Genomic DNA, 11,838 nt, shown 5'->3' with positions numbered 1-11,838 from the left:
TTTGTTTATTTGTACTATTTTCTAAATTGTAAAAAAAATAGTGAAGACATCAAAAATATGAAATAAATAACAATCATGTAGTAACCAAAAATGTGTTAAACAAATCAACATATACTTTATTTTTCAGATTCTTCAAATAGCCACCCTTTGCCTTGATGACAGCTTTGCACACTCTTGGCATTCTCTCAACCAGCTTCATGAGGTAGTCACCTGGAATGCATTTCAATTAACAAATGTGTTTTCTTAAAAGTTAATTTGTGGAATTTCTTTCCTTCTTAATCAGTTGTTATGTGACAAGGCAGGGGGGTATACAGAAGATAGCCCTATTTGGTAAAAGACCAAGTCCATATTATGGTAAGAACAGCTCAAATAAGCAAAGAGAAATGACAGTCCATCATTACTTTAAGACATGAAGGTCAGTCAAACTGGAAAAAGTTTCTTCAATTGCAGTCGCAAATACCATCAAGCGCTATGATGAAACTGCCTCTCATGAGGACCGCCACAGGAATGGAAGACCCAGAGGTACCTCTGCTGCAGAGGATAAGTTCATTAGAGTTACCAGCCTAATAAAATGCAGCCAAAATAAATGCTTCACAGAGTTCAAGTATCAGACACATCTCAACATCAACTGTTCAGAGGAGACTGTGTGAATCAGGCCTTCATGGTTGAATTGCTGCAAAGAAACCACTACTAAAGGACACCAATAAGAAGAAGAGACTTGCTTGGGCCAAGAGAAATTATCAATGGACATTAGACCGGTGGAAATGGATCCTTTTGTATGGAGTCCAAATCAGAGATTTTTGGTTCCAATAACCGTGTCGCTGTGAGACGCGGTGTGGGTGAATGGATTATCTCTGCATGTATATTTCCCACCGTAAAGCATGGAGGAGGAGGTGTGATGGTGCGGGGCTGCTTTGCTGGTGACACAGTCTGTGATTCATTTAGAATTCAAGGCACACTTAACCAGCATGGCTACCACAGCATYCTGCAGCGATACGCCAACCCATCTGGTGTGGGCTTAGTGGGACTATCATTTATTTTTTAACAGGACATTGACCCAACACACCTCCAGGCTGCGTAAGGGCTATTTGTGTCACGAACATTGTTGTAAGAATTGGACCAAAATGCAGGGTGGTTTGGGTTCATCATCTTTATTACGTGAACCAGCAAAAAAAACAATAAAGAACCAAACGAACGTGAAGCTATGCAGCTCAAGGCAACTATACACAAACAAGATCCCACAAAACCCAGTGGGGAAATGGCTGCCTAAATATGATCCCCAATCAGAGACAACGATAGACAGCTGCCTCTGATTGGGAACCATACCAAGCCAACCTATAAACAAAGAAACTAGAATGAATGCCCACCCTAGTCACACCCCGACCTAACCAAAATAGAGAATAAAAGATCTCTAAGGTCAGGGCGTGACAGTACCCCCCCAAAGGTGCGGACTCCGGCCGCAAAACCTGACTCTATAGGGGAGGGTCTGGGTGGGCATCTCGCCTCGGTGGCGGCTCCGGTGCGGGACGTAGACCCCGCTCCGCTCGCGGATCCGCCTGCTTCGGTGGCGACTCTGGTGCGGGGATCGTCGCCGGAACCGGACCATGGACCATCGCCGGGGACTCCGGACCGTGGATCGTCGCCGGAGGAACCGGACTGTGGATCGTCGCTGGAGGAACCGGACTGTGGATCGTCGCCGGAGGAACCGGACCGTGGATCGTCGCCGGAGGAACCGGACCGTGGATCGTCGCCGGAGGAACCCGGACCATGGATCGTCGCGGGGGAACCGGACCGTGGATCGTCGCCGGGGACTCCAGACTGGGAACCCTCGCTGAAGGCTCTGGACTGGGAACCCTCGCAGGAGGCTCTGGACTGGGAACCCTCGCTGGAGGCTCCGAACTGGGAACCCTCACAGGAGGCTCCGGACTAGGAACCCTCGCAGGAGGCTCAGCATTGGGAACCCTCGCAGGAGGCTCTGGGCTAGGAACCCTCGCAGGAGGCTCTGGAATGGGAACCGTCGCTGGAGGCTCCGGACTGCAGACATTCGCCGGAGGCCTGGTGCGTGGGGCTGGCACAGGACGCACTGGGCTGTGGAGGCGCACTAGAGACACGGTGCATAGAACCGGCACAGGACGTACTGGGCCGTGGAGGCGCACTGGAGGTCTAGAGCGTAGAGCTGGCACAATGTGTCCTGGACAGATGACAACCTTCGCACGGCAAGTGCTGGGGGCTGGCACAGGACACACTGGGCTGTGGAGGCGCACTGGAGACACAGTGCGTAGAACCGGCACAGGACGTGCTGGGCCGTGGAGGCGCACTGGAGGTCTGGAGCGTAGAGCTGGCACAACGTGTCCTGGACAGATGACAACCTTCGCACGGCAAGTGCGGGGAGCTGGCGCAGGACGTACCGGGCTGTGGAGGCGCACTGGAGACACGGTGCGTTGAACCGGCACACATTGTACTGGAACGATGACACTCTCCTCAAAGCGAGTGCGGAGAGGTGGCACAGGTGACATGGGATGGCTAACATGCTCCTCAGGGCGACTGTCCTGCCTCTCCAGCCAAACCAACAGCTCTTCCGCTTCACTCTCTTCATATTTCGCCAACCACTCCTCGAAGGTCTCTATCTCCCCCCTCCGTTCACTCTTTCTCAATCTATCCAACGCTTCCTCCATGGTCTCTGACTCACCCCTCACGGTCGCCGACCACCCCGTGTGCCCCCCAATTTTTTTTTTTGAGGCTGCTTCTTGGGCCTACGACGTTGCCGCGAACCCCGGTGTCGTCGCTGTCCCTCCTTCGTGGCTTCCGCCTGCTTCCACGGCAGGCTTTTGTCTCCTGACATTATTTCATCACATGTCCAGGATGTCCTCCACTCCTGGCTGTCCTCCCAGGCCCAGGATCCCTGCTCCTCCTGGGCACGCTGCTTGGTCCGTGTCTGGTGGGATCTTCTGTCACGAACATTGTTGTAAGAATTGGACCAAAATGCAGGGTGGTTTGGGTTCATCATCTTTATTACGTGAACCAGCAAAAAAAACAATAAAGAACCAAACGAACGTGAAGCTATGCAGCTCAAGGCAACTATACACAAACAAGATCCCACAACAAACAGGTGGGAAAAAGCTGCCTAAATATGATCCCCAATCAGAGACAACGATAGACAGCTGCCTCTGATTGGGAACCATACCAAGCCAACCTAGAAATAAAGGAACTAGAATGCCCACCCTAGTCACACCCCGACCTAACCAAAATAGAGAATAAAGGATCTCTAAGGTCAGGGCGTGACAATTTGACCAAGATGGAGAGTGATGGAGTGCTGCATCAGATGTCCTGGCCTCCACAATCCCCCGACCTCGACCCAATTGAGATGGTTTTCGATGAGTCTGATCGCAGAGTGAAGGAAAAGCAGCCAACAAATGCTCAGCACATGTGGAAACTCCAACATTTGTTGGAAAAGCATTCCAGACAAAACTGGTTGAGAGAATGCCAAGAGTGTGCAATGCTGTCATCAAGGAGAAGGGTGGCTATTTGAAGGATCTCAAATATAAAACATTTTTTGATTTGTTTAACACTTTTTTGGTTACTGCATGATTCCATGTGTTATTTCATAGTTTTGATGTCTTCACCATCTGTAGACAAGATGGTGCCGACAGAGAGGGCTGCCTCGCTTCTAGTTCTTAGGAAACTTTGCAGTATTTTGTTTTTTTATGTATTATTTCTTACAATGTTAGCCCCTCTCAAGCTGATACCACGGCAGCCCTCAAAGGACTCCACTGGGCTTTAAGCAAACTGGAAACCACATATCCTGAGGCTGCATTTATTGTAGCTGGGGATTTTATCAAAGCAAATTTGAGAAAAAGGCTTCAAAAGTTCTATCAACATATCAACTGTAGTACTCGCGCTGTCAAAACACTCAACCACTGTTACTCCAATTTCCAGGATGCATACAGGGCCCTCCCCCACACATCAATCAAACAGGCAAAATGTCAGTATAGAGACAAAGTGGAGTCGCAATTCAAAGGCTCAGATACGCAACGTATGTGGCAGGGTCTATAGACAATCACGAACTACAAAAGGAAAACCAGCCACGTCGCAAACACCGACGTCTTGCTTCCGGACAAACAAAACACCTTCGTTGCCCACTTTGAGGATAACACAGTTCCACCAATGCAGCCCGCTACCAAGGACTGTGGGCTCTCCTTCTCTGTGGTCGATAGGAGTAAAACATTTAAGCATGTTAACCCTGGGAAGGCTGCCGGCTCAGACAGCATCCCTAGCCGCGTCCTCAGAGCATGCGCAGACCAGCTGTTTGGTGTATTTACAGACATATTCAATCTCTCCCTATCCCATCTGCTGTCCCCACATGCTTCAAGATGGCCACCATTGTTTCTGTACCCAAGAAAGCAAAGGTAACTGAACTAAATGACTATCGCCCCGTAGCACTCACTTTTGTCAGCATGAAGTGCTTTGAGTGACTATTCAATGATCATATAACCTCTAACTTACCTGTCACCCTATACCCACTTCAATTTGCTTAACGCCCCAATAGATCCACAGACGATGCAATCGCCATCACACTGCATTCTACCCTATCCCATCTAAACAAGAGGAATAAATATGTCAGAATGCTGTTCATTGACTCTAGCTCAGCATTCAGCACCATATTACCCTCCAAGCTCATCATTAAGCTCGAGGCCCTGGGTCTGGACCCGCCCTGTGCAACAGGATCCTGGACTTCCTGCCGGGCCGCCCCAGGTGGTGAAGGTAGGAAACAACACCTGAACTTCGCTGATTCTCAACACTGGGGGCCCAGAACTGTGCGTGCTCAGCCCCCTCCTGTACTCCCTGTTCACCCATGACTGCGTGGCCAAGCACGCCTCCAACTCAATCATTAAGTTTGCAGACGACACAACAGTAGTAGGCTTGATTACCAACAATGACGAGACAGCCTACAGGGAGGAGGTGAGGACTCTAGGAGTGTGGTGCCAGTAAAATAACCTCTCACTCACTCAACGTCAACCAAATACATATATATATGATTTTTTTTACCTTTTTTAACTAGGCACTGTACTGTCGGAGCATTTCGCTACACAAGCATTTCGCTACACCCACAATAACATCTGTTGAACACGTGTATGTGACCAATGACATTTTATTTAATTTGATTTGAAATGTCCAGCCCATCCATTATCTCAGCCAATCATGGACAGTGAAAAGGTTCCTTCTTTTTCCATGGCTAAACCAACTAGGTTCGTCATTTAACCATTTTATTAGTATTTACAGATGGCATACACGTTTGTTATTAAGGCACATGAATGTTCACATGTCCCAGAAGGCATTTCTGCCAAGAAACGCATTTTGATTTAAAAAAAAATGTTTTACGTTCAAATGCCTCTCTTGTGAAGTAGTGACGTGCGACATATGCTTAGCTTTTTGAAACGGGTCACAAATGGACCCCCCTCCTCAATACCCTCCTTTCCTTGAGGATGGTCATGTGTATCCTACCTGAGTCCTTGAAATCTGCCACACCCACTTTGAATCTGCTTTTGTTTTTTGTTTTTCCTCTTGAAGGAGGATTAAAAAAAAACAGTTTTTATCGTGAACTAAGTGCTGCTTGGGAGCCAAATTAATGGTTCTTCTAGCTGAATGGAGCCAATTGATCTGGCTCACCGAAAAGATTCGGAATGCCCATCCCTACTACTAGAAGCATGGCTTTCATTTCTATAGAAACTCTGACAGACCCATCTGGTACTCAGAGTTAGGGAAGATGGGTCCAAACAGTTCATAGTAGACGAGGTCTATGTCACACAGCACTATCCACTAAATGAAAACAGAGGAAGTGCCTGTGATCCAGACAATACATACCGTGTCAATGTCAGCCTCCTTAGACAAATCCAAAGTCTACCAACCATTGAACAAAATGAGATTCCACGTATATATAATGTAGAGATCAACCACAACAGTCTGGAGCATCTGGAAAACATCTGGGACACACCTGGTCTGGCACTTCTTTGTATTGTACTTTACACTTCCCAATATCAAAGGTTCAGGTAGACCACGAAGGCTTAGGGCAGATGAAACCCAGAGTGACATGGAGGATAAGGATAATGCATTGATTAAGCTTGAGGTGAAAACCACAAATAGAGGAAAAGCCAGGATCATCTGGAGTGGGATCCCCAAGAGGCTATTAGACCAGGGTGTAATGGTGGTTCTTCATAGGAACAATAACAGTGACAATAAGAGCGAGCTGGACAAATCATCATTCGGGGGCCAAGCCTCTGGAAGCTATAACACCTCAGTACCCCTTAACCCTGGTCTCCAGGTCAGGCTCCATAAGGAGGTAAAAAAGTGGTGGACTTACTTGGGGTTTGGGTCCACTATCGGAGAGGAGATCTGGAGAGGTTCTGAGTTTCACAATGCCAACAGAGAGATTCCTGTTGATATTATCGGCTGTGATGCCAGTCTGCAGCTCTTTGTAAAGGATGGAAAGGCCTGCGCTCGCCTGTACGTAAAGAAATCCTTCACTGCCTGGAAGAAAACGTTTAACATCTCCTGGGCTGGGTTGGGTTACTCTTCCCATAACAAATCCATGCTCAACTATAATACCTGGCAATGGGCAGTGTCTTTTTCTATGGAAAAACAATCAGATCTGGAGGATGTACCTGAGTATGACATCTATGTGTATATCTCTAGTATGGTCATGGCTCCTGGGATCCAGGCCAGATTCATGCTGCAGAGAAGATCCAGTGAAGCAGCCCGTACTCTGTCCTGGGAGAGAGTTGAGCTCAGCCCGACCAGACCATATCATAGAGGGATTAGAGATGAGCTGTAGTCACTGTAGGAATTTACAGAGAGATTTGAAATCTCCCCGTCATGTAGAAAACATCAACAATTTACACAGTCATTGTATTTTTTGTATTAGCATTATTTTGTACATTGTATTAGCTGTGTTCTCAGATGTCCTTCTTCTGCCTTCCAGTGTTATTAATGGTTTAGTACACATTGGTATCCCATTTCATACTGATTACGCCAAGTTTATATTTTGTTGATATCTGATTATGTAATTGCCTCTGTCAATGTTTGTGAAATGTCTGCACCCTGCTTGTACTTTTTATTCATTGATATAAATGGCTAATGAATGTCATGTGTTTATACGTAGTGTAACAGACCTGAACTTGAAAGTAAGAACCCAAAAACATTTATCTGTTGATTAATAGTTGGAGTAGAGAAGCATACAATTTTGTATGACACTGGACAAAAACTCCCTTAAATTAAACTTAAATTAAGCCCTGACCCTCCATTTGGATGTGAGATAAATATAGTACTTTGTTAAGACCAGTAGATGGCAGTACATCACACAGATGTGGCTGGACCAGAGGTAAGCAACATGGGTTCCTGGGAGCCACAATGTCTGCTGATATGTACATATCTAACTCAAATCACTCCCTGTACTCCCTGTATGTAGTTCCATTCTTGTGTATTTTATTGTATTCCTCTTGTGTTAGTTACTATTTAATTTGGTATTATTATATTTAAACTCTGCCTCTTTGGGAAAGGTTTGTATGCAAGCGTTTCACTGTAAAGTCTACACCAGTTGTATTCTGCACATGTGACGTATAACATGTACTGGTTATGTGTCTGTAGGCTACAAGATAGTGATGAGTCATTTCGCAAACAAAGGACTCTTTTTGAATAGATCTTTTTGGTGAAGGTGGATACCGAATCACCTATGTAAAAAATATGTAATTTGGCTCCCTGATTTGCATATTGCTACTACTGCTTCTTGATCATCTGCAGATCAAAGCATTAGTTGAAGATGGTTATTCCTCACTGCAGGAACAATGGGAAGTGAGGAGAGAGCCTCATTCTGGTCCATGCATTTTTGCAGCAAATAGTTTTTTGCAGGTCACCTAATAATTTGGTCAATTAAACTGTATTTGAACTCACATGTCACGATCTCATATCATGGCAGGCAACTTTTTAGGCTTTACATGAAAGGTTGCAATTTTTTTCACATTTTTATCGTGAACTTAAGTGCCGTTTTGGGAGCCAAATAAAATGGCACTTTTAGCTGAAAGAAGCCAAATGATCTGGCTCACCAAAGACTCTGATGCACATGCTACTACTAGAAGCAGGCTTTCATTTTAATAGAAACTCTCAGATCCGCCCATTATATTTTCTGCGTTCTTGAAGTGAAGGTACTCACTCTAGCGATTAAGTTTCATTTCTATAGAAACATGAGTGACCCAGTGACGTCTAGATCAGCCTTGTAAAACTCAGTTTTTCTGACCCTGGTCTTTGTATCTGCCCTGTGTACTGGTTATGTGTATGTAGGCTACAAGAAGCACCTTTTAGTTAGTTTCAACTGGGCTGTTGATAGAAAAGAGAAAACAAACCGACAGTCAAACTAGATTCTGTGGTAGGCTGTACAAGAAGGTGATGAGATTTTTTTTATGGAACTAAATTTGTTTTATTTGATGTGAGGGACTTAATACATCATATTACAGTCATTGATCCCGTGTTTAGCTGTTTCTAAATGTTATTTGGAAACCTCATCGTACAATTTGGGACATTTTTGTTCTGATGAATAGTTTACAGTCACTTAAAACAGTTCATGCATTTTTCAAGACCTAGCATTTTTTGGGAGTCTAAATAGTCTAAACCTTATTGCCAACACAAGACATAAGCTACTGTTGATAAAACGTTTAACAGGAGAACAGGAGAACAAGTAGAGACATAGGACGAGGTGGATAAACTTAACATAAGGCGTTTTAATCACATGTATAAGATATCTTAGTAAAAATCTTGCAGCAAGGCTCTTTCTTGTCTGATTCTTAATTGAACCGTCCGGAAAAGAGGTAGTTTCAAACAGTTTGTACAGTTTATTAGACAACAAGCCAAGTATTGATCTCAGTCTGGCCTTAGCCGATGCGTCGTCGGTTTGGGTAGTCCTGAAAACAGGCCTGGGTCCACTTCCATTGGTTTCCTGAGATAGTTCTTGTCTTGACTCCAACCCTGAGTGTTGTGTGCCTGTGTGATTGTCCATGGGGGAGGGAGTTTGTGGGTGTCGTGTATATGTCTAATGAGTCCAGCATATGTCCCAAAGAGAAAGAAGGGGGTGTGGCATATTGTGTCAACTATAGCTAATTGTTGAGAGGTTGTTAAAAACAAGTTACCCAATATCTATACAATTTCTTACCACTACTGATACAGACTATACAGACAGTGTAATGTGAGGCTTATTCATCATATTACATTATTGGGACAAAGGTCCGATATAGTGACAGTTAACTTCAAAATAACAGTTTGTCAGATATTTTCTGATGTTTTGGGGGGGGGGGGGGGGGGTCCTAAAGACTTTTAACATTATTGCCGAGCACTAGAAAATAAGTTTTACAGATGTAATTTATTTAAAACATGTGCAAATGTTGACACAATACTTTGTTTGTTTAGGTCACCATGGTTGCGAAGGGGCATTCCTGGTTTTCATCCTTGTGTCTGTCTCTCGCATCAGTCAGCGCTATAAAAGGAACCCTTAATTCAATAGATGATCTCAGGGACATAGAGTTTGGTCACACCTTTCCTCGACACGGCCTCATGCTGCTCCACTGGCTAGCCAACAACATTCAAATGGACAACAACGACAACATGAGACTCAATTTCAACCCAACCAGGGAAGACTATGGCATTCATTTATATAGAAACGCTGATAATCCCCATCCATTACCTATTCTGCCCCATCAACGTGGAAGTTACTACTCACTAGGGAACCTTGTTCACAATAACAACAACGATGCTTTGGCACTTCCTGATTATGTAACTCAAAGATTCTACAACTCAAGGGGACCTGAGAGMAACAGGGACAGGGTCATACTCAGAGTTAGGGAGGAAGAGTCCAATCAGTTCATAGTAGACGAGGTCTATGTCACACAGCACTATCCACYAAATGRAAACASAGGAAGTGCCTATGATCCAGACAATACATACCGTGTCAATGTCAGCCTCCTTAGACAAATCCAAAGTCTACCAACCATTGACCAAATTGAGATTCCACGTATATATAATGTAGAGATCAACCACAACAGTCTGCAGAGTCTGGAAAACATCTGGGGACACACACCTGGTCTGGCACTTCTTCTGGCTATTGTATTGTCCTTTACACGTCCCAAAACCTTTTTATTTAAGGAGCAATCTCTTCGTTTTACATCTCAACCCCAGAGTGGCATGGATAACCCCAGAGTGGAGGATGATAAATCATTGATCAAGCTTGAGGTGAAAACCACAGATAGAGGAAAAGCCAGGATCATCTGGAGTGGGATCCCCAAGAGGCTATTACACCAGGGTGTAATGGTGGTTCTTCATAGGAACAATAACAGTGACAGTAAGAGCGAGCTGGACAGATCATCAGTCGGGGGCCAAGCCTCTGGGAGCTATAACACCTCAGTACCCCTCAACCCTGGTCTCCAGGTCAGGCTCCATAAGGAGGTAAACAATTGGTGGACTTACTTGGGGTTTGGGTCCACAATCGGAGAGGAGATCTGGAGAGGTTCTGAGTTTCACAATGCCAACAGAGAGATTCCTGTTGATATTATCGGACATGACGCCAGTCTGCAGCTCTTTGTAAAGGACGGAAAGGCCTGCGCTCGCCTGTACGTAAAGAAATCCTTCACTGCCTGGAAGRAAATGTTTAATAACTCCTGGGTTGGGTTCTACTCTTCTGAAGGCACCCTGGATCATAAGACCTGGCAATGGGCTGTAAAGTTCTCTGAGGAAAGCCGCTCAGATTTGGAAGAAATACCTGAGTATGATGTCTATGTGTACAAGTCTAGTATGACCATGTCTCCTGGGGTCCAGGCCAGATTCATACTGGAGAAATCTGGGGGTGAAAAGGCACGCACTCCACCCTGGGAGAGACTTGTCCAGGGGTGAGCTCACCTGATAACATGATCTATGATGTTGATTCTCATTTTTAGCTGCTTGTGTAATTGCTTTTGTTTATGTTTAACATTCATGTACCCTGCTTTTCATTTGGTTTATTTTAGTTGCTAATCTGTGTAAAGTGTTAAAGAGAATCTGTTCCCAAAAATCCCTTCTGTTCCTCTTTCATTGCTATTTTGAGGGGATGACTACAGGCTGGTGGTGTGGGTGGATGACTTGACCTGTCCTCATGACAAATCATTCAGTACATGACATTTTATGTTTCTCTTTGTGATGTATCATGGGCTGGAGATGTTTATATGGAAAGGGGGGATACCTAGCCAGTTGCACAACTGAATGTATTCAACTAAATGTATATTCCGCATTTAATCCAAACCCTCTGAATCCACGTCATCGGTGCCCGGGGAACAGTTGTTGGGGGTTAATTGCCATGCTCAAGTGCAGCACAAAATGTTTTTCCACCTTTGCGGCCTGGGGATTTGAACAAGTAATCTTACTGGGTTGCTGACCCAATGCTCTTAACCACCAGGCTATCTGCTGCATTTGTGTGGTGGGGACTGTGTTGATTGGTTCTGTTTGTTGGTGTTAATTCTTGTGTTTTGTGAAAATTCTATGAAAATTGAATCACAAAAAAAGTTACATGATAAATTCAAGAGAAAATATACAATAAAAACCTAAGAAAGACAAACAAAATGGTGGTGTTTTTCTTATCCCAGGATCCACTCTTGAGCCCTTCAATGATATGCTCGTGGAAGATGAGTGTGAAAATCTGACTGGAATTTTGCTGGAGCTGGACAATGGTGATCGCATATCTCATATCAGTAGTCAGTCACTGAAGTCGGTCTACAGTGGTTTCCATACCTATTCACACTATGGTTTGCAAATGGAATCAGCCATGACCCA

General features: G+C 44.9%; 1 protein-coding gene across 1 annotated transcript; it reads left to right on the top strand.

The window, feature by feature from the left end:
- The first annotated feature begins 9,496 nt into the window (after positions 1–9,496).
- On the top strand, positions 9,497–11,621 carry LOC112067810 (uncharacterized). The gene has a single exon (XM_024142235.2). It carries the CDS (start codon positions 9,595–9,597, stop codon positions 10,924–10,926), a length of 1,332 nt encoding a protein of 443 aa, XP_023998003.1. The 5' UTR covers positions 9,497–9,594; the 3' UTR covers positions 10,927–11,621.
- The last annotated feature ends 217 nt before the right edge of the window (positions 11,622–11,838 follow it).

Source organism: Salvelinus sp. IW2-2015, unplaced genomic scaffold (genome assembly GCF_002910315.2).
Source record: "Salvelinus sp. IW2-2015 unplaced genomic scaffold, ASM291031v2 Un_scaffold3032, whole genome shotgun sequence".
Lineage (NCBI taxonomy): Eukaryota > Metazoa > Chordata > Actinopteri > Salmoniformes > Salmonidae > Salvelinus > Salvelinus sp. IW2-2015.
The sequence above is the reverse complement of the archived record's forward strand: the minus strand, read 5'-3'. Positions and strand labels throughout refer to the sequence as shown.